The following is a 27,676-nucleotide window of genomic DNA, read 5'->3' as shown; positions in this document are numbered from 1 at the left end:
GGCATTTTAAGGGTAGGTAACTCTGAAATAGTGCATTTTCTGAAGGAATCTACATGGAATTTTGCTATTTTGTATTTTAGACAGAAGAAAGGCACAGTGACCCTATCTTTTCTTTTGATAATTTCAAAGCATTTTAGAAAAGCTATCTTCTCATATTTTATTTTACAATTCTATCATTTTGTTTAGCTTCTAATCACATAATGGTGCTTTTTCCTGTATAATACATACAAAATGTGCCATTTTGTCACGACCTGTAGCTTGAGAAAATGTGCGGTGACCTATCAATTTTATGATATTTCTGAACCTTTATCAAAGAGGGACGAAAGACACCAAAGGGACAGTCAAACTCGTAAATCTAAAACAAACTGACAACGCCATGGCTAAAAATGAAAAAGACAAACAGAAAAACAATAGTACACATGACACAACATTAGATACTATGTTTTGGCTAAGTATGAACAAATTCTATCATTTTTAATTTAAACTCCCATACCACCTTAACTGGGTTGTTTTGCTATGGAAATGTACCTATCTGATTAACTCTTTTACAAGCACTACTAGATTCATTCGTCAGGTAAAAGACTTCAATAATTTGTATGGATAGGTGCTGTATTACTCCTTATACCAATTGGCCATCACACCACAGCTGTCCAATCTAACAGACTTCAATAATCTGTATAGATAGGTGCTGTATAACTCCTTATACCAATTGGCCATCACACCACGGCTGTCCAATCTTATAGACTTCAATAATCTGTATAGATAGGTGCTGAATAGCTCCTCATACCAATGGGCCATCACACCAGAGCTGTCCAATCCAATAGACTTCAATAATCTGTATGGATAGGTGCTGTATAACTCCTTATACCAATGGGCCATCACGCCAGAGCTGTCCAATCCAATAGACTTCAATAATCTGTATGGATAGGTGCTGTATTACTCCTTATACCAATTGGCCATCACACCACAGCTGTCCAATCTTATAGACTCCAATAATCTGTATAGATAGGTGTCGATTAGCTCCTTATACTTATGGGTCATCACGCCAGAGCTGTCCAATCCAATAGACTTCAATAATCTGTATAGATAGGTGCTGTATAACTCCTTATACTAATTGGCCATCACGCCACAGCTGTTCATTATAACGTCCATTCTAACAGACTTCAATAATCTGTATAGATAGGTGCTGTATAACTCCTTATACCAATTGGCCATCACATCACAGCTGTCTATTCTAACAGACTTAAATAATCTGTATAGATAGGTGCTGTATTACTCCTTATACCAATTGACCATCACGCCACAGCTGTTCATTCTAACGTCCATTCTAACAGACTTCAATAATCTGTATAGATAGGTGCTGTATAACTCCTTATACCAATTGGCCACCACACCACAGCTGTCTATTCTAACAGACTTAAATAATCTGTATAGATAGGTGCTGTATAACTCCTTATACCAATTGGCCATCACACCACAGCTGTCTATTCTAACAGACTTAAATAATCTGTATAGATAGGTGCTGTATTACTCCTTATACCAATAGGCCATCACACCACAGCTGTCCAATCTAATAGACTTCAATAATCTGTATAGAGACGTGCTGAATAGCTCCTTATACCTATGGGCCATCACGCAAGCTGTCCAATCCAATAGACTTCAATAATATTTATGGATAGGTGCTGTATAACTCCTTATACCGATTGGCCATCACACCACAGCTGTCCAATCTTACAGACTTCAATAATCTGTATAGATAGGTGCTGTATAACTCCTTATACCAATTGGCCATCACACCACAGCTGTCCATTCTAACAGACTTAAATAATCTGTATAGATAGGTGCTGTATAAATCCTTATACCAATTGGCCATCACACCACAGCTGTCCAATCTAATAGACTTCAATAATCTGTATAGAGACGTGCTGAATAGCTCCTTATACCTATGGGCCATCACGCCAGAGCTGTCCAATCCAATAGACTTCAATAACATTTATGGATAGGTGCTGTATAACTCCTTATACCAATTGGCCATCACACCACAGCTGTCCAATATTATAGACTTCAATAATCTGTATAGATAGGTGCTGTATAACTCCTTATACCAATTGGCCATCACACCACAGCTGTCCATTCTAACAGACTTAAATAATCTGTATAGATAGGTGCTGTATAAATCCTTATACCAATTGGCCATCACGCCACAGCTGTCTAATCTAACAGACTTCAATAATCTGTATGGATAGGTGCTGTATAACTCCTTATACCAATTGGCCATCACACCACAGCTGTCCATTCTAACAAACATCAATAATCTGTATAGATAGGTGCTGTATAACTCCTTATACCAATTGGCCAGTACACCACAGCTGTCCAATCTTATAGACTTCAATAATCTGTATGGATAGGTGCTGTATAACTCCTTATACCAATTGGCCAGTACACCACAGCTGTCCAATCTTATAGACTTCAATAATCTGTATGGATAGGTGCTGTATAACTCCTTATACCAATTGGCCAGTACACCACAGCTGTCCAATCTTATAGACTTCAATAATCTGTATGGATAGTTGCTGCATAACTCCTTATACCAATTGGCCATCACACCACATCTGTCCAATCCAATAGACTTCAATAATCTGTATAGATAGGTGCTGTATAACTCCTTATACAAATTGGCCATCACGCCACAGCTGTCCAATCTAACAGACTTCAATAATCTGTATAGATAGGTGCTGTATAACTCCTTATACAAATTGGCCATCACGCCACAGCTGTCCAATCTAACAGACTTCAATAATCTGTATGGATAGGTGCTGTATAACTCCTTATACAAATTGGCCATCACGCCACAGCTGTCCAATATAACAGACTTCAATAATCTGTATAGATAGGTTCTGTATAACTCCTTATACCAATTGGCCTTCACACCACAGCTGTACAAGCTTACAGACTTCAATAATCTATATTGATAGGTGCTGTATTATTCCTTATACTAATTGGCCATCACACCACAGCTGTCCAATCTAACAGACTTCAATAATCTGTATAGATGGGTTGTTGTAAATGTGTGTTTTGGTTATTTCCAAGTAAAAGAATATTGTTATTTATTGTAATAAGAGAATTTATATAAGTTGACAGAAGTTATTTCTAGTGTTTAGTATATCGAATGAGTAATTAACGTACGTTTTACTTTATGTTTTTAGTTGTATCGATAACGTCGTATATGGCACAACTTAGTCATGTATTGTTCAGAACGTTACCGTTGGGTCAATATTTTAAGCGTGAACCCAAAAGTGTTCATTTGTGAGCTCTTAACTGGAAGAATTAATATGTCTAGATTTGATTCTTCATAAGATTGTATTATAATAAGCATTTTGAGTCGAGGACTCCTATATTTTATGTAAGCGTTTTACGTTATGTTTTTCTTCCTGCTTAGAAGATTGACTTCCGGTAATTTGAATTAAATACCAGTGCAACGTCACGTTCGTTAGTCTTTGCTGTGTTTACGTTTGGCTTGCAGCAAGGCTCATCCCGGGGGGGGGGGGGGGTCCTAGAGGTAAGAAGCAGCGCATTGGCTGTATGCCTTGCATTTTATTTATATTGTCTTTAAAATGTGTAGTATAATCCCAGTTGACCCGTACGAAAATACATCAGAAAGATTATTATTTTAGTAGCTTCGCCCCGTATGTTTATTATATATTATTGTTGGAATATTGTACTTGTATGGAAACATATCGGCTGTTTCATAAAGGTATTATTTTTACTATTGATTATATCTTCACGCTAGCATTGATGAGAGAGAACAGACAACAGTTTTGACGTCCGTATTTATTTATTGCCCCGTGTATTTACTAGTTTTATGAGATATTCGTATTTGCTGGCTTTATAACTATATAAAAACATAGCAAGAAGCAGAAATTACGACAAAGGTGCCGAATAGGTCCTTATACCTATGGGTCATCACGCCAGAGCTGTCCAATTCAATAGACTTCAATAATCTGTATAGATAGGTGCTGTATAACTCCTTATACCAATTGACCATCACGCCACAGCTGTTCATTCTAGCGTCCATTCTAACGGACTTCAATAATCTGTATAGATAGGTGCTGTATTACTCCTTATACCTATTTGCCATCACACCACAGCTGTCCAATCTAATAGACTTCAATAATCTGTATAGAGAGGTGCTGAATAGCTCCTTATACCTATGGGCCATCACGCCAGAGCTGTCCAATCCAATAGACTTCAATAATATTTATGGATAGGTGCTGTATAACTCCTTATACCAATTGGCCATCACACCACAGCTGTCCATTCTAACAGACTTAAATAATCTGTATAGAAAGGTACCTATAAATCCTTATACCAATTGGCCATCACGCCACAGCTGTCCATTCTAACAGACTTCAATAATCTGTATGGATAGGTGCTGTATAACTCCTTATACCAATTGGCCAGTACACCACAGCTGTCCAATCTAACAAACTTCAATAATCTGTATAGATAGGTGCTGTATAACTCCTTACCAATTGGCCACCACACCACAGCTGTACAATCTTACAGACTTCAATAATCTATATGGATAGGTGCTGTAGTATTCCTTATACTAATTGGCCATCACACCACAGCTGTCCAATCTAACAGACTTCAATAATCTGTATAGATAGGTTGTTGTAAATGTGTGTTTTTGGTTATTTCCAAGTAAAAGAATATTGTTAATTATTGTAATAAGAGAGTTTATATAAGTTGACAGAAGTTATTTCTAGTTTTTAGTAAATCGAATGAGTAATTAACGTACGTTTTACTTTATGTTATTAGTTGTATCGATAACGTCGTATATGGCACAACTTAGTCATGTATTGTTCAGAACGTTACCGTTGGGTCAATATTTTAAGGGCATACGATACAGTTACAGGGAAGGTAATGACGTTGCTAACGTAATTTGTTATTTTCGCGACGTCATCACACCACAGCTGTCCAATCTAACAGACTTCAATAATCTGTACAGATAGGTGCTGAATAGCTCCTTATACCAATGAGCCATCACGACAGAGCTGTCCAATCCAATAGACTTCAATAATCTGTATGGATAGGTGCTGTATAACTCCTTATACCAATTGGCCATCACGAGGCCACAACTGTCCAATTATGTGCCTGATAGCTTGAAAGTGTTTTATATCATTTTTATTGTTTTTTCATTTTGTTCTGGTTTGTGTCATTGATTGATGCGCCAAATCCTTTCTTTTCCATAATGTATGAACACATCGTAAAATTCAGTTGAAAAGAGTTTGACTAATTGTATTGATACAAAAGTGAACCAGATGCTCCGCAGGGCGTAGCTTTATACGACCGCAGAGGTTGAACCCTGAACGGTTGGGGCAAGTATGGACACAACATTCAAGCTGGATTCAGCTCTAAATTTGGATTGTGATTAAATAGTTGACACAGCATAGGTTTCTGACACAGAATGAATGTGTTCTAATGAACTTAAAATTTTTGTTTTCTCTTAGAGCAATTCACTATGCTGTTGAATATTAATCCTCTCAAAAAAATGTTTGAAGAAATTTTCTTTTTATTTATGAAACTTCAAATGAGAAAAATTGAACCCAATTTTTTAATCACATCCCCCTTTCCCTTATTCCAAAACTAATCTCAATTAAAATATTCTAATGGAGTTTGCAACAATAACTACTCATTTAAATACATCATAAAATATTAAGATGTAAAAAAACTGCTTGTTATCACTGAATGGTAAAGATTATTTAAATTTATCAGTTGGTAGTAAAAAGTGAATATACATTGTATATTGTATATAACAAAGATTTAGGTTGATTCTGGACAAAGAAAGATAACTCCAATTAAAAAAAAATCTTGCTTATTGTGCAATAAGATATTTCTTGCTTACTATTCTGGACAAAGAAAGATAACTCTAATTAAAAAAATATTTGCTATTTCACAATATTGTGAAATTAGATATACTGTGCGATTGAAAAGACTTGCTATTACACAATACTTAATATAATAATTTTAGATCCTGATTTGGACCAACTTGAAAACTGGGCCCATAATCAAAAATCTAAGATTCAGCATATCAAAAAGGCCCAAGAATTTAATTTAGGTTAAAATCAAACTTAGTTTAATTTTGGACCCTTTAGCCTTAATGTAGGCCAATTTGAAAACGGGACCAAAAATGAAGAATCTACATACACAGTTAGATTTGGCATATCAAAGAACCCCATTTATTCAATTTTTGATGAAATCAAATAAAGTTTAATTTTGGACCCAGATTTGGACCAACTTGAAAACTGGGTCAATAATCAAGAATCTAAGTACATTTTTAGATTCAACATTTCAAAGAACCCAACCAATTTATTTTTTGTCAAAATCAAACTAAGTTTAATTTTGGACCCTTTGGACCTTAATGTAGACCAATTTGAAAACATGACCAAAAGTTAAGAATCTACATACACAGTTAGATTCGGCATATAAAAAACCCAATTATTCAATTTTGATGAAATCAAACAAAGTTTAATTTTGGACCCTTTGGGCCCCTTTTTCCTAAACTGTTGGGACCAAAACTCCCAAAATCAATACCAACCTTCCTTTTATGGTCATAAACCTTGTGTTTAAATTTCATAGATTTCTATTTACTTATACTAACGTTATGGTGCGAAAACCAAGAAAATGCTTATTAGGGTCCCTTTTTGGACCCTAATTCCTAAACTGTTGGGACCTTAACTCCCAAAATCAAAACCAATCTTCCTTTTGTGGTCATAAACATTGTGTTTAAATTTTATTGATTTCTATATACTTAAACTAAAGTTATAGTGCGAAAACCAAGAAAATGCTTATTTGGGCTCTTTTTGGCCCCTAATTCCTAAAATGTTGGGACCAAAACTCCCAAAAATCAATACCAACCTTACTTTTATGGTCATAAACCTTGTGTTAAAATTTCATAGATTTCTTTTCACTTTTACTAAAGTTAGAGTGCGAAAACTAAAAGTATTCGGACGACGACGACGACGACAACGACGACGACGACGACGCAGACGACGACGCCAACGTGATAACAATATACGACGAAATTTTTTTCAAAATTTGCGGTCGTATAAAAATAACTAACACGAAGACCAATATGATAACAGAAAGTACTGATAAAAGACTCAAACAAGTGTTCACTTTTCTTTAAAACATGGCAATATTCGACTTTTTTCAGAACCTGATTCAAACCAAAAGTTCTCTGTGAACATTTTCTTGCAGAAGCTTTGTTCCATGCACTGATGTAAGCTCCTCAATAAGGATAAAGGTACAATCAGTTCTGGTATAATAAAGACTCATAAGACCCAAACAGCGTAGAGTTGGTTTATCAAGGACCTACACAGATTGGAGTTGGTTTATCAGGGACAATTTATCTAAGATATTGATCACACTTTTCTCAAACACAAGGGAAATATAACCCTTAAAAAAACTATATTGACCTTTCCTCTATTGCTAAGAGCTATATGTATTCTAAATAGACGAAAACTACACAGCCAAAAACTATTTTCAACACAAAAGCTATAAAACGACTAACTTTTTAGTAAAAGCTTTTCCCTATTTTACACATGCATAGATTATTTGTGTTTTACGCAACTTTCTACATTCTACGTTCTTTCATGATAGCAAGTTTTTTAGTTGACCATGTCGTAGTGGCCAAAGAGAATCTATGGTCTGTAACAGCTATTATCGTAATGCCAGCAAATTAAAGGTTTGGTTGGCTTGCTTGCTTTGTTGGCATTATTGTTTACTCAAGTATCTTAATTAAGATTGACATCTGCAAAAAATAGAAGTAGACAGAGTTTAATCTCCCTTCATTATATTTAAATTTGATTGGACATTATCAAATAATAAAATTTACCTATTTATATACAGGTTTAAATCTGCCTACTTGTATTGTTTGCAGATGTAAATATTATTTACTATGCTTGAGCAAACAATTATACAAACAAAGCAAGCAAGCAAAACTAACCTTAAACTTGCTAGTGTTAGAATAACAGCTGTAAAAGGTAGCCTGGCAATTATCATGCACTTTACATAAACACAGTTACGTAATGAACCAAGAATACCTATAACATATATGCATGTCCATAAATCAACCATGCAATATACAAATGTCCTTGAACATATCATGCTATAATTAATCATATGTTGCATTCATTTATGTAATAATAATTTATAAATAGGACACAGCTGCATTAAAATATAGAACAAACACACTTAGATACACCGAATACATATACTAAATATAATTCCTAATCAAGGAGATCATTCGTAAGTATAAATCAACCTGCAGACATCCTACAAGTTCAGGGATTTCACATCCCATCTTGGGATTGTAATATTCTTTATAAGGCACAAACATACTGAAGCCCTGGAGTGCCACTCAAAAAAATAATTACAACTTGCGCGCACAAGTTGATAACTCGTGCGCGCAGGTTTGTAAATCGTGCGCGCAAGTTTTTAACTCGTGCGCACAAGTTATGTAACTCGTGTGCACAATATAGTAACTTTTTTTTTGCATGGCACTCCAGGGCTTCCGTACAAACATTCATCTAAAAAAAAATTAACCAAACTTTTCAACAGACTTATTTATAGTTGCTGTTGTCAGGTTAAGATGACATTTTTTGAATTAATAATGATGCATTCATAGTTTCTTTGTATAGGAAATAAATATATTTATTCTAAAATCAGTTCTCGGCATGAAACGGGTAACGTTCTATCGTATATCAAATGATACTAAAAAACTAACTGGGAGGGTGGGGGTTGATTGTGCTTGATCTTCATATGATAAAGACATAATATTAAAACAGTTTGCATAAGGTCTAAAGTTTGCATTTAAGTAACTGCAAGTATTCCGTTGTTAAGTTATGTTATTATTGTCATTGTGCTTTGTTATCTGTTATTCATTCTAACATCGTACTAGAACTTCTTTTAAACTGAATTTAACTTATTTTATTGTTGTTTATTTATTGCACATTTGGCTTGAGGTATAGTGGGAGGTTTGATATATCACATAACAGATCATAACACGTTTAACCCCCGCATCATTGAGGTATTGGTCGATAAACCCAAGCGTTATCCACTCATTTTAACCCTACTGCACAATCATCACTTCATGTGTTGTTTCTTTTATAGAGACTCTATTCATTTGCTAGTCAGATATCAGTATCATGACAATCATAAAAGGTCAAACTCCTGGAGAAAATTATAGGGTACTTACAATAGATCTCATATATATGGATTTATTTATACAAGGCTCCGTGTTGAAGGCCGTACATTGACCTATAATGGTTTACTTTTATAAATTGTTATTTGGATGGGGAGTTGTCTGATTGGCAATCACACCACATCTTCCTATTTTTATTAACACTGACAGTGTGAACCACATACTGTGTGTTCGTTAGAAAAAAAATGAATAATGAACTGGCATTGTTCATTTCCTCTTTGATGTTTTTCGTCATAGTGCTTACTGAAGAATCCACCTGGTTAATTTTGCTTGTTTTTAATACGACGACGATTAGTAGGTTGTTGTAGTATGTCCGTATTTGGTCAATCTGTTTGATCACAGCTCGTACGCAAGTTTAGCTGATTTCCCGCTAGTTGGTGCTCCTCCACAAACAGTTGTGTTTTTGCATAAGAGCGAAACAACATCAGTTTTCCAGTTTAAACATATATATAAATACGTATGATATACAGCACAACATTATGATTGACAACATAAACCTCCCTTCGACAATTTCCAGTTTTATGGGACTTGGGAATGCTGTACTAAAACTCAGCTTTGATGCGATACTTTGTCTTTTAAATATTAAAATTTAGATTATATCGAGAAATGCATTGTTAACTGTTTATTTCAGACATTTTTTCAATTTTGTTTTACGTTTTATTATGTTATAAGTCAAATATGAGAATTTAAGTCAAATCGATGAATATGATATTGACACCAATGACCCTTTAATGCACAAAATAATAAACGACCAAGGGAATTGGGGAAAGGGTAATTAGACATTATACGTATAGTGTCTTGAAATATGAAATTTATTTGTATGAGGCTTAGAAACGGGAAAATACGAGGTTCTACCGAGCATTTTCCCGTTTCGTGCCGAATACAAATAAATTTCATATTTCAAAACATTATACGTATATTGTCTTTATACTGAAATCGAAAAGAAAAATTTGAAACATGTATCAAAAATTGTTAAAAAAAAGTGTTTGGAATTTCCCTCTTGGGGTACCATTTTGGGTTATTTCCCTATGAGCGTAGTCCAGGCGGTAAGACATTGACATATTAAGGAATTAGAAAGGGAAAATGAACTTAATTAATAACATTTGATAAACATGATATATAAATAACCAATTTGAAGACATAAAAGTTTAAATTCATAAAAGTTTGACCGTTGTTACTTAACGTTGTGATGGTCGTGACGTGACGTTGTTGATGAAATACAGTAGATCCGGTAAGGAGGCGGGGCTTATAGGTCAGTTGAGGTCATTAACGTATAAAGCTAACGTTTATACGTATAGCTTTATCTGTATAGTTAAATAGCACTGATTTTTTTAACATGTAACTAATGGTATCAATTTACAGGAAGACATGATCACCATGCCAGATCTCATTAATCTAACTTGAAGAAAACCAAACTTGATCTTTTCGAGGTGATGGAGATTAAACAATATAATAAAACAGTGACAAGTGATCATGTTAAAAATAATCATCATAATTGAATTATTCTTTTTTTAGTTGTTGAATAATTATGTGAAAACAACACACTTGAGATACACAAAAAAATATCTTCACTATGCGCAAGTTTTTGATTGATTGATTGATTGTTTATGTCTCATGCCACTTTAAGCACTCTTGGATATGTCGGGGCGGCCAGGTTTCTCCTAATTGTGTTTTATTCACTACTTTGTATTTGTAGAATGAACAAAAGGTAAATATTCAGGAATAGAATGTATAGTAATACTAGAGGATATTCTTATCAATGAATTAAAATACAGTTTTATTAAACCGGAGAGCCAGAACAAAAACACCGACCTTTTACAGAAAACTTCATAATCCGCATGCACTTGAAACAGAGTAACACAATTAACGTTATGAACCCAGCATACTTTTATAAAATATATGTATGTACATATATCACCCTTCCATTACGTAAAATGTCCTTGAACAAAATGTTATAATTAATAATATGTTAAGTTCATTTATGTAATAATTAAGATCTATGGATATGTCATAGTGCATACAAATATAGGGCCAAACACCTAAAAATACATAGGATACATTTACCATGTGTATGCTAATCAGAAATACTAAATCGTCGCATCATTAGAATAATAAAGGGTCATACCACAGGCGTGTATTTTATGAGAAATTTTCATTTAACCTCATATCTCCGTTAGATATATTACGTTTACTATTAACCCTGAAAGTTTAGAAAATACTACTGTTTGTTCATTTAAGAAAGGATGAATAATGAAATAGCAATATGCAGTTTCTATCGATGTCTTTTTTCATCATAGTTGTCACAGAAAAACTCGCCGGATTTTGGTAGTTGTTTTTCATAAGACCAGTTTAGACGTATATAAGGTAGACCGTAGACTTCTTTATTGGGTCCATTTGTTTAAAACACTTCTTCAGATGACTCAAGTTTGTTCTTTCCGGTTTTTTTTAAATTTAACACACTATTAGTATTGACAAAACCCCCCAAAAAACTTCTTTTTGATTTTGGCTATTTTCAATTTTGTCATATTAGAGATATAGGACTTTATTCATGGAAAAAGTAAAATCACAAAAATACTGAACTCAGAGGAAAATCAATTTTGAAAGTCCATAATCACATGGCAAAATAAAAAAAACAAAACGCATCAAAAACGAATGGACAAGAACTGTCATATTCCTGACTTGGTACATGCATTTTCAAATGTAGAAAATGGTGGATTAAACCTGGTTCTATAGCGCTAACCCTCTCACTTTAATAACAGTCTATACAATAACGCAGCAATTAATGCTGTGGTGCTTTTTTCAAAATTTTGTAGCATGGATAAAATGAACCAAAATAAGCTTAATAAATCTTTCAAATGGGACTGTCTTTTATTTGATTATATTAGTTTTATTATAGGAAATGTTATTCTATGATATCTTCATGCAATTTATTCTGAAGAGACAGGTTACTTACTTCTAATAAGATGCATTTTATTACGGCAACACATTCATTTTCTATCAGACGGGCGTATTATGCATAAACCTGTGTATATTCATAATTATGTAGATGCATCTAGTTTGTCCGATATCAGATATCAAATTTTCATAACTTTTTAAACTTGAAAAGATTGTTAAGTAACTCAATATATGATCATATCCCTTAAACTGATCTATTTTTTATTTTGTTTATTCTAATTGATTCAATTAGATCTAAGAGTTCCTTATATCGAATCAATGACTTTTTTGTTTGTAATCTCCCTTACACGTAAATTGTGTTTTCGTTAATGCTCACAAGTTTTAGAAGAACGTAGAAAATAAGCCAATTTCACGATTTCCAAACTTACGTTTATTCCTACATTCTATTTTAAATCAACAATATTTTATTGAATAGTAAATTACCAGTGACCCAAAGCTCATCTCTAGATATGACTTTTAACAGGAACAGTCAACCCCTAAAAAAAAAAATTTATAGAATTGCTCATTGTCTGTCTGTCCGTATAATAAGGTAATCCCGCTCACTGATATTATTTTCGTTGGAATTTATCATCACTACTGGTTCAATAGAGGGATGTTGTTCGTTATATTATTTTTTTTATTGAACATTCACACATCTAACCAATTTTACATCAATATTTCATCAATACTCCAGTAGTCAGAACTTTTTGTGCTGACATGAATTGTCATTGATATGGTTATATTTATAAACTTACTGTTTATTTTTGAATTTTTTGAAATACTAAGGCTTTTCTACCTCAGACATAGATTACCTTAGCTGTATTTGGCAACACTTTTAGGATTTTTTATCCTAAATGCTCTTCAACTTCGTACTTTATTTTGCCTTTTTAACTTTTTTGGATTCGAGCGTCACTGATGAGTCTTTTGTAGGAGAAACGCACGTCTGGCGTATATACTAAATTTAGTCCTGGTATCTATGATGAGTTAATTTACAACCACTTGGTCGATGCCACTGCTGGTGGAGATTCATTTCCCCGAGGGTATTACAAGCCCAGTAGTCAGCTCTTTTTGTGCTGACATGAATTGTCATTGATATGGTTATATTTAAAATTTACCTGTTTACCAATTTTTTAATCTTTTGAAATACTAAGGATTTCCTACCTCAGACATAAATTACTTCTGCTGTATTTGACAGCACCTTTAGGGATTTTGGTCCTCAATGCTCTTTAACTTCGTACTTTATTTTGCCTTTTTAACTATTTTTGGATTCGAGCGTCACTGCTGAGTCTTTTGTAGACGAAACGCTCGTATATACTAAATTTAGTCCTGGTATCTATGATGAGTTTATTCATATCAGATCATTCTTTTAAAAAATGCACAGTTAAGGTGCATACAGGTTTTTAAGCATGTGACATCACTACGAATGCATAAAGATGGCAACAATCTGCCCTTTTGAAAGACTTTGCCAAATTAAATGTCGTTTTTAAAACAATTATGTAAAAACAAATCCTTTATATATAGCCAAAATCTGAAATATGTGGAAAGTAGAAATTTATTATTTCTTAATACAAATTTTACATGGGTTAGAGACGTCATTCAATTCATGAATTTACACAAAAAAAACCAACATGTGACATGAGCAATATCGTCTTCAACAGCAATATGCGGTGCTGAAAAAAAACCACTTGTCTGTCTGTCGGTCTGTCGCTCGGCAAACTTTGACTTCAGGAGTTAACAAATACAGGGAAATTAGAAATACCTTTTCGCTTCGTATAAAGGAAAATTTAAGATGAATATTTAAGTTTGCACTGAATTTCGGGCCAGAATTTACCATTATACCCTGTTCCTTAAAATTTAACAGTTCAGACATTGTCGAAAACATGCTATGTGTTGTTTTCGCTGTTTTTAGTTTGGTCTGACAAGGCCCGAACAAATTTGCGTATCAACTTTATGAAAGAATGTTAAAATATTTGCGGGCTCTATCAATTAACTTGACAGCTATCTACGTATACCATATTATAAAATGTCATGTTGCACGTAAACATAAACCCACACTCGTCCTCTAATTTATGTTAGTTAACGATGTATGTCCATAGAAGGGCTTCCCTCAAACAGAAAATATTTTAATTGTAATTTGAAAAATGATCTGATGAAAAAAAGAAAACAGGAAAGGCCAGGAACGACGTAAAACCCATTTACCGCACTCCATGAATAGTAATTATCATCCATAAATAAAAAGAGAATAAACAACAGTCATTAACACTCACAACAACTTAATCTGCCTAAAGTCAGTTTTGTTTGAAGGCTTTATAACCTGATATTAAGCGTAATTACATAATTTACTAATAGTTATATTAACATTGTGTAAACAAACTTCTAGAATATTACACTTAATTACATATTTTGTCTATTTGTTTTGCACTCACATTGTTGTAAATATAAAAGAATTCGATGCAATTTTCATAAAAAGAGAGAGGTTAGGCTACCAATAAATCAGGTTTAATTCACTATTGTTTACATAAGAAAATGCCTGTAACAAGTTAGGAATACGAAAGTTCTTTTTATTTGTTAGATGTGTTTGAGCTTTTGATTTTGCCAAATTGAATTTATAAAGAACTTTCTGTATTGAATATCTCTTTGCAGTTCGGTATTTTTGTTATTTTACTTTTAACGTTGTACGTTTTAAATTGTGTTTTTATATAATTAATTTCATTTATTTAGAGACGAATTGTTTTATATCACGATTCTGTTTCCATTGACACTTAATTTGAAAATGTTCAAAAGAAATGTATTAAAATACCGAGATGTGGTATGATCACCCATAAAATAAATTTCATGCAGAGATTTATATGTCTAACCTTGCTGTAAGACAGGGTAATTGATAGTTATATCATTGTATGTTTTATTACAGCTTTATCAAATAAGGGCAAATATTTCACATCTCATCTCCCATTATAACACTCTCATAATCCCGTAAAAATTAATGGCAAATGTCATGAAAAGATTCAAGAAAAAGAGAGTTTTAGTTGCAAATATTATTTAATCTGAGATCACTATCAGCTAATCATATATCTATACATATTTTCATAAATTCATCAAAACCTATTGAAAACTTTAAATATATAAAGTGTGCACACATAAGTACCAAGACCAACAATTTCGCGTCCATAGACGCTTCAATCTTCTCTGATTAATATTAAGATACTTCCATAAGTTGTTTCCTTATTGATTAATATCAGATTCAGATTGGGCATGTGTCAAAGTGGCCACAACCCGATCAAAGACCACTAAACAATAGAAGGTCACAAATGGTTCTTCAACACATCGAGAAAATCCCGCTACCGGAGGCGGTCTTCAGCTGGTCCCTTAAGGGAGCTACCATTTGATTTTTATGGGGGGGCTAGGATGAAAAATTTTGTCCTGCTTTTTTTTTAGTTGTAATCTCTGTCCTGCCTTTTTATTTTTTACTCTATTCGGTCCTGCCTTTTTTTTAATAGTTTATCCTGACTTTTTTTACACAAATTGTCATCCTGCCTTTTTTTTTACCAAGTTGCTCATCCTGCCTTTTTTTTTTACTCAAAACTCCTGTCCTGCCTATTTTTTTCAAATTTCATCCTAGCCCCCCCATAAAAATCAAATGGTAGCTCCCTAACAAAAAAGTGTACTTGTTCAATAAAAAAAAGACATCAAACTGAACTTAAAAAAAAAAAAGTTAACACATTCATAAAGACAAGAGGCTTCTGCCTTCGGGCAGCCGCAATGCATTCCCGTAGATCATTAGCACTATCTTAAACACTGACTGTAAAATAAAAGTAAAAGGATGGCATATGTAAACTACTGCCAATGTATGAATGTGACAGTAATAGGTAGAACATTATAAAGGAAAATAAATAAGATATAATTCACACAATTGTCACACGTACAAATATCTGAAGAAAAACCACCAAACAGAAAGGATGTCACAGGCGTCTGTGGTATAACCAGGAAATCTTATAGATCTATCATTAAAAATATTCTATTGCATTAGCATAGTTGATAGAAAAACCCGAACTGGTCATCCAGATACGCAAGCTTAAGGATATACCCTCTATTGTCAAAATTTAAATGTCATATATCTCGAGGAAAAGCACACGAATTCTTCATTATGTTATTTTATTTAGTACATTTTTTCTATAATATCAATTTATAACAGTCTTTCAAAACTATTGTTATTTTGAAATAGGCTAGCAAACATCCTTAAAGAATCATAGTAAAAAAAAACCAAGTTTACCACTTTATTTTAACACAGTATGATATGTCATAACTTCAGTTTATAGATACTAATTAATGTTGTATAACAAGATTAAGTATTTTGTATGACACTTAAAACACTAACATAATTTTTCACATCAGAATTCTAATTCATTAGAAAAGAAACTATAAAGAAAATAGTCAAATGCTCATTCATTAGAAAAGAAACTATAAAGAAAATAGTCGTAGGTATCTTTGTTATCTAAAAGTCACATATCTGGAGTACAATTTAGTGACATATGTACTACTTGGAATTGTACTCTTCTAAGTTAAAAGGTCGCAGTTATTACCTCGTAAATGGTTATTTTTTTCTAAGTATAATTCATGTTTTGATACGGGACTTAATTCAGGGTTACCGAAAAAAACAACTAAAAAACAGCAGTAGCAGTGGAATAATTAATTCATAGGAAGATATACTCTTATGATTGTTTCACCATCCGTGCTCAAACCAGAGGTTGGAAATAAAAAAAACCTAACACAGTCAAATGGAGACATAAAGTGGTTCAAGAACATAAACGGTACCAATTTTTTCAGCAACAGAAGCGCATTTTGATAATCAGTGATGCTCGGGGCCAACAAATTGGAATATCCAAAGTTTATATAACAAAAATATGCAGAGCTATAAACAATAAAGGATCAAAAGGTAAAGCCAAAGCCGGGCAAGGAATCAGAGCTTTGCATAAAGGAGATACAGTTTAAATGAGTTAATCACATTTCATAGTCATTTATAATCTTACTCAATCGTTTAAATTTAAACAATTTAAAACATATTCTTTATTAATTTCCCGGTGTCTTTTTATATATATATATATATCTGAACTGTTTACAAAAGTACGACTTTCGGTTTCAGTTGAAAAAAACTTGGTGTACACTAGATAACGACTAAATCAATGTAAAGTAAAATTAGCCGCACTATTTCCGAATCAAGAAAAAACAACCCATGACGAATGAATGAAACTCAGAATTATAGAGTCCCGAAAAGTTTATTAATCAACACTATATATTTTTTCTCATTATTCACAAGTTTTATTCATATGAAAATTAAACAGTTGCAAAATATTTCTTTGAAATATGAATAATTGACATGAATACGAAAATAAGTTAATTTATTTACATGCAATGATTTAGATGTTAAAAATGATGAAAAAGTGTTAAATAAGTTACGAGCTATCTATTAAAAATCGTCATCTTCATATATTCCTCTTTAAGCCGTATGTCTTTTAATAATTGATGGTCACTTCCTTTTAATTCGTATAAAAAGAAAACCAGCATTCGTTTAATATATTTAGCATCACATATAATTCCACTAGCGAACACCATGTGTTTAAGGAATCGTAATAAATAGTTTCATATCGAATCACTCACTTGATTTGGAAGGGGAAAAAAAACTAAAAAAGGTAAGAAATATCAAAATAATACAACTTATGGTAGTATGGGTGTCTTTCGCATCTTGGATTATAAAAACAGAGAACCTAAGGTTTTGATTTGCATTGAAGTTAGAAAAAATGTTTGCCGGAATGCAAATACCTAAAACATTTAAAAGAACAAATTATAAAATCATAATTTACATTTTAAAATTTTTAAAAGTGTAGATTAATTTTGGTTGGTTTTTTAATGTGTTTAGATGTGCATTTTAAGAAGAGGTAACATTGCATTTTTTGAAGGTATCTACATGGAGTTTTCCTATTTTGTTTTTTAGCCGAAAAATAACGTACGGTGCCCCATATCTGTTCTTTTCGTATTTTCTTTTACATTCATAAGTTGAGCTTCTAATTACCTAATGATGTTTAATCCTGTATAATTCATACAAAATTTGTCATTTTGTAATAACCTGTAGTTTCAGAAAATGCGTTATGACCTATCATTTTAATCATATTTTTTTAACATATATCAATATATTCTACGTTTCTACGAGTTTCGAACAACGGTATACTAACTGTTACCTATAGTTGGCAAAGTATAAATTAATCCTATCATTTTTATTTTAAACTCCGATACCACCTTAATCAGAGACAACAAGGTTTTTTTTCAAAATTATTTCAAGTTAATTTCAACTTTATTTTCCTGTAAATGACAAAAATATTAGATTTCAATCTAACTTTGGAACTTTGTTGAAAGCAAGCATAATTATTTGTTTTCGTGTGTAAAGTGAAGCAGCGAGAACAATTGATGGGTTCATCAACCTCGGTTGGTCCCATAGACCATTCACAAAATGATATTATAATAAAGTAGCTACACCCAGATATCAAAACGAGGATATGTGAACAATAAGACAATTCTACACAGAGTTAAAATGAAGTGGTAGTAATACGGCCTTCAACAATGGTAAAATCTAACTTTTTATGGAAGTAAAACAACATTATGGCTAACGATTTTTCTGTATTTTCTGACCGCTTTCAAATCATTTCAAATACTTCGTTTTAGCATCGCAATAAACATCTAAAGAAAATATATATTTTTAGAATTTTATCTAAAAAAGGAAGAATAATGGACGTGGAGAAGGGGTCAGAAGAAAAAAAGGAGAAAAGGAAAGACGACATTCCATTTACCAAATTCCAGATACTTAGAAATGTATTTGTTATTAGTTGTGGATTTTTACTTATTTTCATTCCATTCCAATCCATTACAAATCTCCAAAGTTCTTTAAATAAAGAAGAGGGACTCGGAACTGGAGGATTATCTATCATCTATGGAGCTCTAATTATATCATGCATGTTTTTGCCTTCGTTTGTGATCAGTCATCTTGGTTGTAAATGGACTATTGCTGCCTCTATGATCTGTTATCTTTTGTATATGGCAGCTAATTTCCATGCTGTTTGGGGTTCTATTGTTCCAGCATCAGTCATTATCGGACTAGGAGCTGCGCCAATGTGGTCTGCTAAGTGTTCTTACTTAACAAGGATGGCTATCTGGTATGCCAATTTAACTAATTCATTTGCACATCACGTTATGAGCAGATTCTTTGGAATTTTCTTCATGGTTTATCAGACAAGTAAGTTGCATGAATACAAGATTTATGTATGAATCGATTTGAAATTAGAAGTTGAAAATCGCCCCGAAAGATATCAGAGGGAAATTTAAACTGATAGATTGGAAATAAACTGACAACGTCATGGCTAAAAAGTAAATAGACAAACAGACAAATCATAGTAAACAAAAACAATATAGAAAACTAAAAACTAAGCTACACGAATCCCACAAAAACTGGGAAATGATCTCATGTGCTCTAGAAGGGTAAGAACCTGCTCCACATGTGGCACCCGTAGTGTTGCTTATGTCATTACAAACCCAGAAATACACGGAAAATTGCTATATAAGTTCACAATCGAGAAGCTGAAATTATCTCTTTTGTAGTAAAGTTTTGTTTTCAACCGACCCTCATTGACAATTATGCAGCCGACCCTCATTATATAAGCAATCTTCTGAAGCCCTTTTTAATTTTCTCACCTTTTCAACGTTTATCTAATTGTTTTTTTTTTAGATATTCCGGCCGCAAGCATCACTGCAAATACATCATTGTCGAAATGCTCAAATAGTTCTGGCATGAATTTTTTTTTGTGTAATTAAATTTTTCTGTTACAAAATATAAAAAAATATTATAAATTAAGGAATGTATCTTCCTCATTCAAAGCTCTGATTCTTTTCACGGATTTGGCTATAATTTGTGGATCTTTTGGATTATAGCTCTTCATCTTTTATATAAGCTTTGAGTTTCAAATATTTTGGCCACGAGCATCACTGAAGAGACATGTATTGTCGAAATGCGCATCTGGTGCAAGAAAATTGGTACCGTTAATTTTATTACTACCACTGGGTCGATGCGTCTGCTGGTGGACTATAAGTCCCCGAGGGTATCACCAGCCCAGTAGTACTGAAAATACGGATTATTTTCTGTAATAAAAATTTGCTGTAACAAAATATTAAAAATTATTATAAATTAAGGAATGTATCTCCCTCATGCAAAGCTCTGATTCCTTTCACGGATTTGGCTATAATTTTTGGACCTTTTAGATTATAGCTCTTCGTCTTTTAAATAAGCTTTGAATTTCAAATATTTTGGCCACGAGCATCACTGAACAGACAAGTATTGTCGAAATGCGCTTCTGGTGCAAGAAAATTGGTACCGTTAATTTTATTATTCCATAGAATTGGTATCATTTATGTTATTCATACTCTTGCCATGTTACTTCTGAAGCTTAGTCGTTTGATTAAAATCTTTTAAACAGTAGTTTAGAATAATTGCTACAATGTAAATAACGGTACATAATGATTTTTGGTCACCGTAAGTCAGTGTATTCCACGCATGCATACTTGGAAAAAAGCTCCTTGTTATTTTCTGGTTTTGTTTGTTGTTTTTTGCTTTTCTTTGTTTGTTTTAATTTTGTTTCAAGTTTCGATCGTATATAAGAACCAAAGTTGATACAGGGGAATTACTGAGTTATCTGTAAATATATATTACAGGCGAAATTTGGGGAAACATTATCTCATCGCAGGTGTTAAATGGGCAAGTTGAAGAAAATTTTACATTGACCGAAGATGAACTTAGAAAATGTGGAGCGAATTTTGACCCAGGTATACAAATAAACAATACAAATATGAACAGACCAGATAACTCAAAGGTATGTTTTATAATACTGTTACCTTTGATAACAATTGACACTACTGGGTCTATGCCACTGCTGGTGGACGTTTCGTCACCGAGGGTATCACCAGCCCAGTAGTCAAAACTTCGGTGTTGACATGAATATCAATAATGTGGTCATTTTTTTTTTTTTTTATCAATTTCCTGTTTACAAAACTTCGGAAAACTAAGATTTTTTTTTATCCCAGGCATAGATTACCGTAGCCGTATTTGAAACAACTTTTTGGAATTATGGATCGTCAATGCTCTTCAACTTTGTACTTGTTTGGCTTTATAAAATTTTGATATGAGCGTCACTAATGAGTCGTATGTAGACGAAACGCGCGTCTGGCGTACTAAATTATAATCCTGGTACCTTTGATAACTATTAAATGTCCTGTACCAAGTCAGAAAAATATGAGTTGTTATCTTATAGTTCGTTTCTGTGTTTGTAACATTTTCGTGGTTTTCCTCTTACAGTTGATGGGTTTCCCTCGGTTTTAGTTTGTAACCCGAATTTGTTTTTCACACTCGATTTATGACTTTTGAAAAGCGGTTTACTACTGTTGCCTTTATTTAAAGCTTTTGGACTTTTCCTCGGTGATTGGTATATTTGTTTACTTTCTAATTGAGAAATCGTTGCTTAAAGTCATAAGAAACGAGTGAGCGGTAAAAAATAACGTTTATCCAATTCTTGAACCAATAAACTTAGTCCTCTGTGCACGATTTTATCATTTTTTACGCAAATATATCGTATAAACGTCATTTTTTTTTTCTCTCTGTCTGTTATGATTTAACAAATATGGTTGCTCATCAAATGCCGTGTTTTGAAGCCGAAGTGTACCGATTGTCACCTTATAGTAATTAAATAACAAAAAAGCATGGATATTGAGCACGTGTTAAGCATGTATAATCAGATAATTGTTTATTTTAATGACAGATCCATGCGTTTTGCGATCACCGGAGTTTCACGAGGATTGTCACGCTCAGGTCACTATGCATACGGAAAATATGTCGGGCGAATCGCTTCCTGGAAGAAAGCAATTAAAACTGGAGTAAACTTCTTCTAAATGTGGACGAATTAAAGAATTTTCCTCAGAAAAAAATATATGTTAATAACTTGTATAATGAAAACTATCCATTTAGTTATAAAAAAACATATGCATATTTTTTTTTAATTTGAGGTTGCATATGACTTTAATTATTTATGAGGTAAAAAAAAAAGAGGTAAAGAAACAAAATACGGTTACATTGTACAAGGTCAGAATTAAGAACATACCAACCTGGGAAAAGTTAATGAATAACTGGTAAAGATGTTTCCTTCATACTGAATAAATCAAATTACATTTTGACATATTATACTTTCCGATTTTATTTCAGGTGCACCTATTATGTTTGATTTACATGGCTAGTGTTACGTTTGGGTTTTTGATTATAGTTTTATTCCTTCAAAACATACCCATTAACTGTGGCGACGAGAAGACAAAAGGCAAATGGTTGCCCAGTTTGATGATAGAAACGTTCAAACATTTATGGCAGTCTCCATACCAGAAACTGTTGGTGATATTAACTATGTATAGCGGAGTTGAGCAGGCATTCATTGCTGGAGATTTTACAAAGGTAAGGTCTAAAAAAGTTTTCCTCTTGTAGCTGATGTGTTTCCCTAGGTGGTAGTTTGCAACCTAAATACTTTTTCTCTCAATCGATTTATGTCTTTTGAACAGCGGTATACTACTATTACCTTTATGTACTACTGAACATTACATAAAAACAAGGTGACATACTTAATAGTATAAAGGGATAAATAAAAACATTAATCATGAGTTATGATAAATTGATGACATACATTATTTGACATAATCAACAACGAACAATCTATACATAGCACAATTAACTGAAAATTCCTAAATTATGTGAACGGGTGCAAACAAGTCTAGTATTTGCATCAGTTATTTCAAAATGTTTTACTCTTTACTCTACATTGAGGTTCCTGACAAGGAAAACGCTCATGATATTGGTAAATTAAGCTTTATTTAAAGATCAAACCCCCTTCAGCGAAAATCGACGAGTAAAACACGCATTTACATTAGAGAAAATCGGTAACAGCATATTTCTGTGTATGAATAGCACACTAATATTAGGAATATATTACATTATCTGTATTTGGCAAAGCTTTTAGGAATTTTTGGTCCTCAATGCTCTTCAACTTCATACTTTATTTGGCCTTATAAAACATTTTTGATTCCAGCGTTACTGGCGTAAATATAAAATTTTAATTCTGGTATCTATGATGAGTGTATTTATATTATTGAACTGAATCATATTGTTTATATTTTAAAAGGGAAAGCACTTCTGAACAATTATAACATGAAATTTATCTATAATTTTATTATCTCTATTTATAATTGAAATATCATGCTTACAGAGTTTTATTCGTTTTCTAGTCCTATATAAGCTGTACAATTGGTATACGGAACGTTGGTTATGTAATGATTTGTTATGGTATTGTGAATGCCATTTGTTCATTGAGTTTCGGCAGGCTTATGATGTATGTCGGGCAGATTCCATTGTTTGCATTTGGTAAGTTATATTTCTATTTTATAAAGAAATTATTCACATAAGTATAAACAAATGAATATCATTTGGCTTATGATCATTAAACGATTCAACTCGACAAGGCCTTCTTAAAATCTGAACAATTTGAAAAAGATTATCAAATGCGTGTCACTCATTCTCAATCACGAATGTTCTTAAAGTAAAGTAAAAATGAACCGGTAAACGCAAAGCTTGTACCCTCTACACGTAAGTTCACCCATCCGTCAATCACTAATTCGAAAGTCAGATTTCACTCCATTAAACCTTCTTTCTCATATAATATTCGCGAGGACCAATCATAAAAAAAATCGGTAAGTTTACTACCAAGCGTTTCATTTTTGTAATTTCAGCTTTTATTGTTCATGGAGGAACACAAACTGCTTTGCTACTATGGCAACCGCAACAGGAACCAGTATACATAATATATATATTTGCCGGTCTATGGGGGACAGGTGACGCTGTAATACAGGCTCAAATAAATGGTGCGTATAGTAAATGACTTTTTGTAAATCAATTTCTAATAACCGGTCATTTTAAAACTTTAAAATCACAACTCACAATATAAGTACAGTATGCGATTTGAAATGAATCAGACGGATACATCTGATCCGCTATATCAAACCCCTCCTAAAAAATCAAGGTAATAAAATATTGATATAGAAACTGAAAATATTGCAGACATTTCATCAAAACAATAAATTAAATAACAAGAAACAATCAAGATATATTATTATTATGTTCATTTAAAGAGAGGAAAAATAGAAAAGGGACATTGAAACTCATAAGTAGAAAATAAACTGACAGCGCTTTGGCTAAATGAAAGACCAAACAATAGAATACAAAATACAACAAGAAAAACGAAAGACTGCGCAACAGGAACTCCACCAAAATCTTGATTATGTCTCAGAGGCTAAGAGAGGATAAGCAGATTTTGCTTCACACGTGGCACCAACCGTGTTGCTAATTTGTGTACAAACCCTGTAAAGTACTTCATAAGGCAAGGTATCAAACAGACAACAATGTGACTAAAACAAGTGTATTCACATCAATGGGATGAGGTTATATATATTAACAGATATATCTTCTTCTGTACATGAATTTCAAGAACATGACAAAACCGATAATAGTGTCCCGATTGGACCTAATTATCCTAGTGGATATGTGGAGTCAATAATAGCTGAGATATCACTTATTAGTCGACACTCTAAAATTATTAACAGTCAAGCATGTCGCATGGTATTAATAGTTCTTCCTCATTCACTTTCTTGAGTAGATTTCGAGAATACCTGGGTTTGACGTCATAAAACTTTGCTCAGTGCTTGGATCACAAAAATCATACTCGAAATCAAGCGTTTTGATTGGTTGATTATCGAGTACGAGTACAAAAAACCTTCGAGCACGATTTTTGTACTCAGACTTAACAATCAACCAATCACAATACTGGATTTTGTGTTTCGAGCACATATTTTGTACTCCGAGTACTGAGTAAAGTTTTATGACCGAGGGCCTAGGTCATCACACTTGCAATAGTTTAACTAAGCTCTAGCAAATCATTCCAACAAGAATGCATAAACGCTACAGTAAAAGATGATATGATAATGCTCAAGAATGGGAAGATGGTAATAAGAACATTGTAGTCTTTCTTTTTATCATGGTTGTAGTCAGTATTCACTTGCAAATCACATCATTATCGAGAAAAAGAACTAGATATAAAGCACAATTTATTATCTATGTAGAATTCTATTATTTGTTCACAAAGAAACATGAAACATAATTTGAAAAAGAAGATGTGGTATAATTACAAATTAGACAACTCTCCACAAGTGACCAAATGACACGCAAATATAGGTCACCTTACGGCCTTCAACAATGAGGATACCGCATAGTTAGCTATACAAGGCCCCGAAATGCCAAATGTGCAACAATTCAAACGAGAAAAATAACGGCCGAATTTATGTACACAAAATGAACGAAAAACAAATATGTATCACATCATCAAACGACAACCACGGATCTACAGGCTCCTCACTTGGGAAAGGCAAATACATACGAAATGTGGTTGGGTTAAACATGTTACCGGGATCCCAACTCTTTCCTAATCTTTTACAGTGGTGTAACAGTAAAACATAAGAGCGAGCTATGAAAATCAGTTGAAAAAGGCTTACCTCATCAGATGGACACAAATAGAACTACATCTATAAAAAAAAAACAGAGTGGACATGGTAAGTAATTCCAACAACTATGATCATTAAGTGCGAACTGCAATATTTCAAACATGCAATTCTTTTGTAAATATAACATAATTTATTCATACAATTTGTAAAGTATAATAAGTGTTATATATATTTGTTTGACATATCATTTCAGCGCTATATGGGTTTTTGTTTAAAGACAACTTGGAGCCGGCATTCTCAAACTATCGCTTATTTGAAGCTATTGGTTTTCTGATTGCCTTTGCCTGGAGCAACTTTCTTAAAACATATATTAAGCTGTACATCTGTCTTGGAATTTTGACGATTGGCATGGGAATGTATGGTATAGTTGAGATTTTAGAAAGAACTAAGAAGAAAAAGGTTTTAGATTGAATTTAGCATTGTTTAAGTCCATCATATAAACAATGAACTAATATGACAGCAAAAAAAATTTCGGAGCAAATGAATAATTATTATACTAATATCAAATTAAAACAGAACCATGATATAAACATGCTAAATTTTGAATGAACAATTTATCATTTATATTCCGAATATATAAAGAAATCCTGTGTGTACACATACCAGAGTCTGTTATATATTAATTTAGGACATACATAACATATTGAGTCTATTTAGGATTTAACAGCGATATGCACACATCTGTTTATATTATTAATGACAACAAATGTGAACCACGAATCAGAAAGACACTAAGAAAAAAGTAAAATCACAAAAATACTGAACTCAGAGGAAAATCAATTTGGAAAGTCCATAATCACATGGCAAAATCAAAAAACAAAACGCATCAAAAACGAATTGACAAGAACTGTCATATTCCTGACTTGGTACAGGCATTTTCAAATGTAGAAAATGGTGGATTAAACCTGGTTCTTTAGCGCTAACCCTCTCACTTTAATAACAGTCTCATCAAATTCCGTTACATTTACATGATGCGTTAAATAAACAGTCACAATCAATAAAATAGTCAAAATATGGGAACATCAGTCATCATCGTATAACAATTTAACAGGACACAACAACATCTACTATCTACGAACACATGGATTGATTTGAGTGTCTGAGTGTTATGGTCATTATTTGACAGAAGTCTTTGACAGAGACTGAATGGGAGATGTATGATAATACGAGCATATAGCTTAGATGAACAGTAATGATGAGTCAAAAACAGATCAGGCCAATAAAAAGGGAAAAGAAAATAAGTCAAATATATTTCAAATATGAAAAGGACAGGCTAAGAATGTTATTAGATATATAACAGATATAATGATTTCGATTTACAAATCGTTTGAGACATTCTTTCATAAATATTGTTACAGGCGGGCGAGTAGGGGTCGAATGTACTTTTAATTCCGTATGATTGCTTATTGACAGTGTTCCTTTACTTAGTCTTGTTTTAAGTGTAGTTTGTTGACTCAAGCATAATCATATATAAAATGATGTATCCAGCGTAAGAGAATGACTTTTTTTCTTGTCCATATATCTCAATAAATAACTAATGCAAATATCAACAATAACATAGTATAACCATAAATTGGAATAGTAAGATGCTTGCCTTCCGAACCCCAGATGTAACTTATATATACAGATTTACAAGACTTTATCCTATCAATCATACAATAATGAGAGAATGAAATATACGTATTTCATTAAATTACAATATTTGAAAGTTGTCAACGTGGTAGGACATCGTATTTTTACGTCTTTAATAATTGTATAATTTGCCAAAAACTGCTATTAGAAATTGTAAACATT

The 27,676-nt window shown here is 32.8% G+C and overlaps 1 protein-coding gene across 1 annotated transcript; it reads left to right on the top strand.

Annotated features, from left to right (window-relative positions):
- The first annotated feature begins 16,980 nt into the window (after positions 1-16,980).
- LOC134723197 (protein unc-93 homolog A-like) lies at positions 16,981-26,402 on the top strand. Its single transcript, XM_063586825.1, has 7 exons — positions 16,981-17,135; positions 18,955-19,484; positions 20,954-21,111; positions 22,494-22,733; positions 23,558-23,693; positions 24,059-24,190; positions 26,076-26,402. Exons 2-7 carry the CDS (start codon positions 18,980-18,982, stop codon positions 26,291-26,293), a joined length of 1,389 nt encoding a protein of 462 aa, XP_063442895.1. The 5' UTR covers positions 16,981-17,135; positions 18,955-18,979; the 3' UTR covers positions 26,294-26,402.
- The last annotated feature ends 1,274 nt before the right edge of the window (positions 26,403-27,676 follow it).

The sequence above is a fragment of the Mytilus trossulus genome, chromosome 6 (genome assembly GCF_036588685.1).
Source record: "Mytilus trossulus isolate FHL-02 chromosome 6, PNRI_Mtr1.1.1.hap1, whole genome shotgun sequence".
NCBI lineage: Eukaryota > Metazoa > Mollusca > Bivalvia > Mytilida > Mytilidae > Mytilus > Mytilus trossulus.
This window is presented reverse-complemented; position numbering and strand designations above follow the sequence as displayed.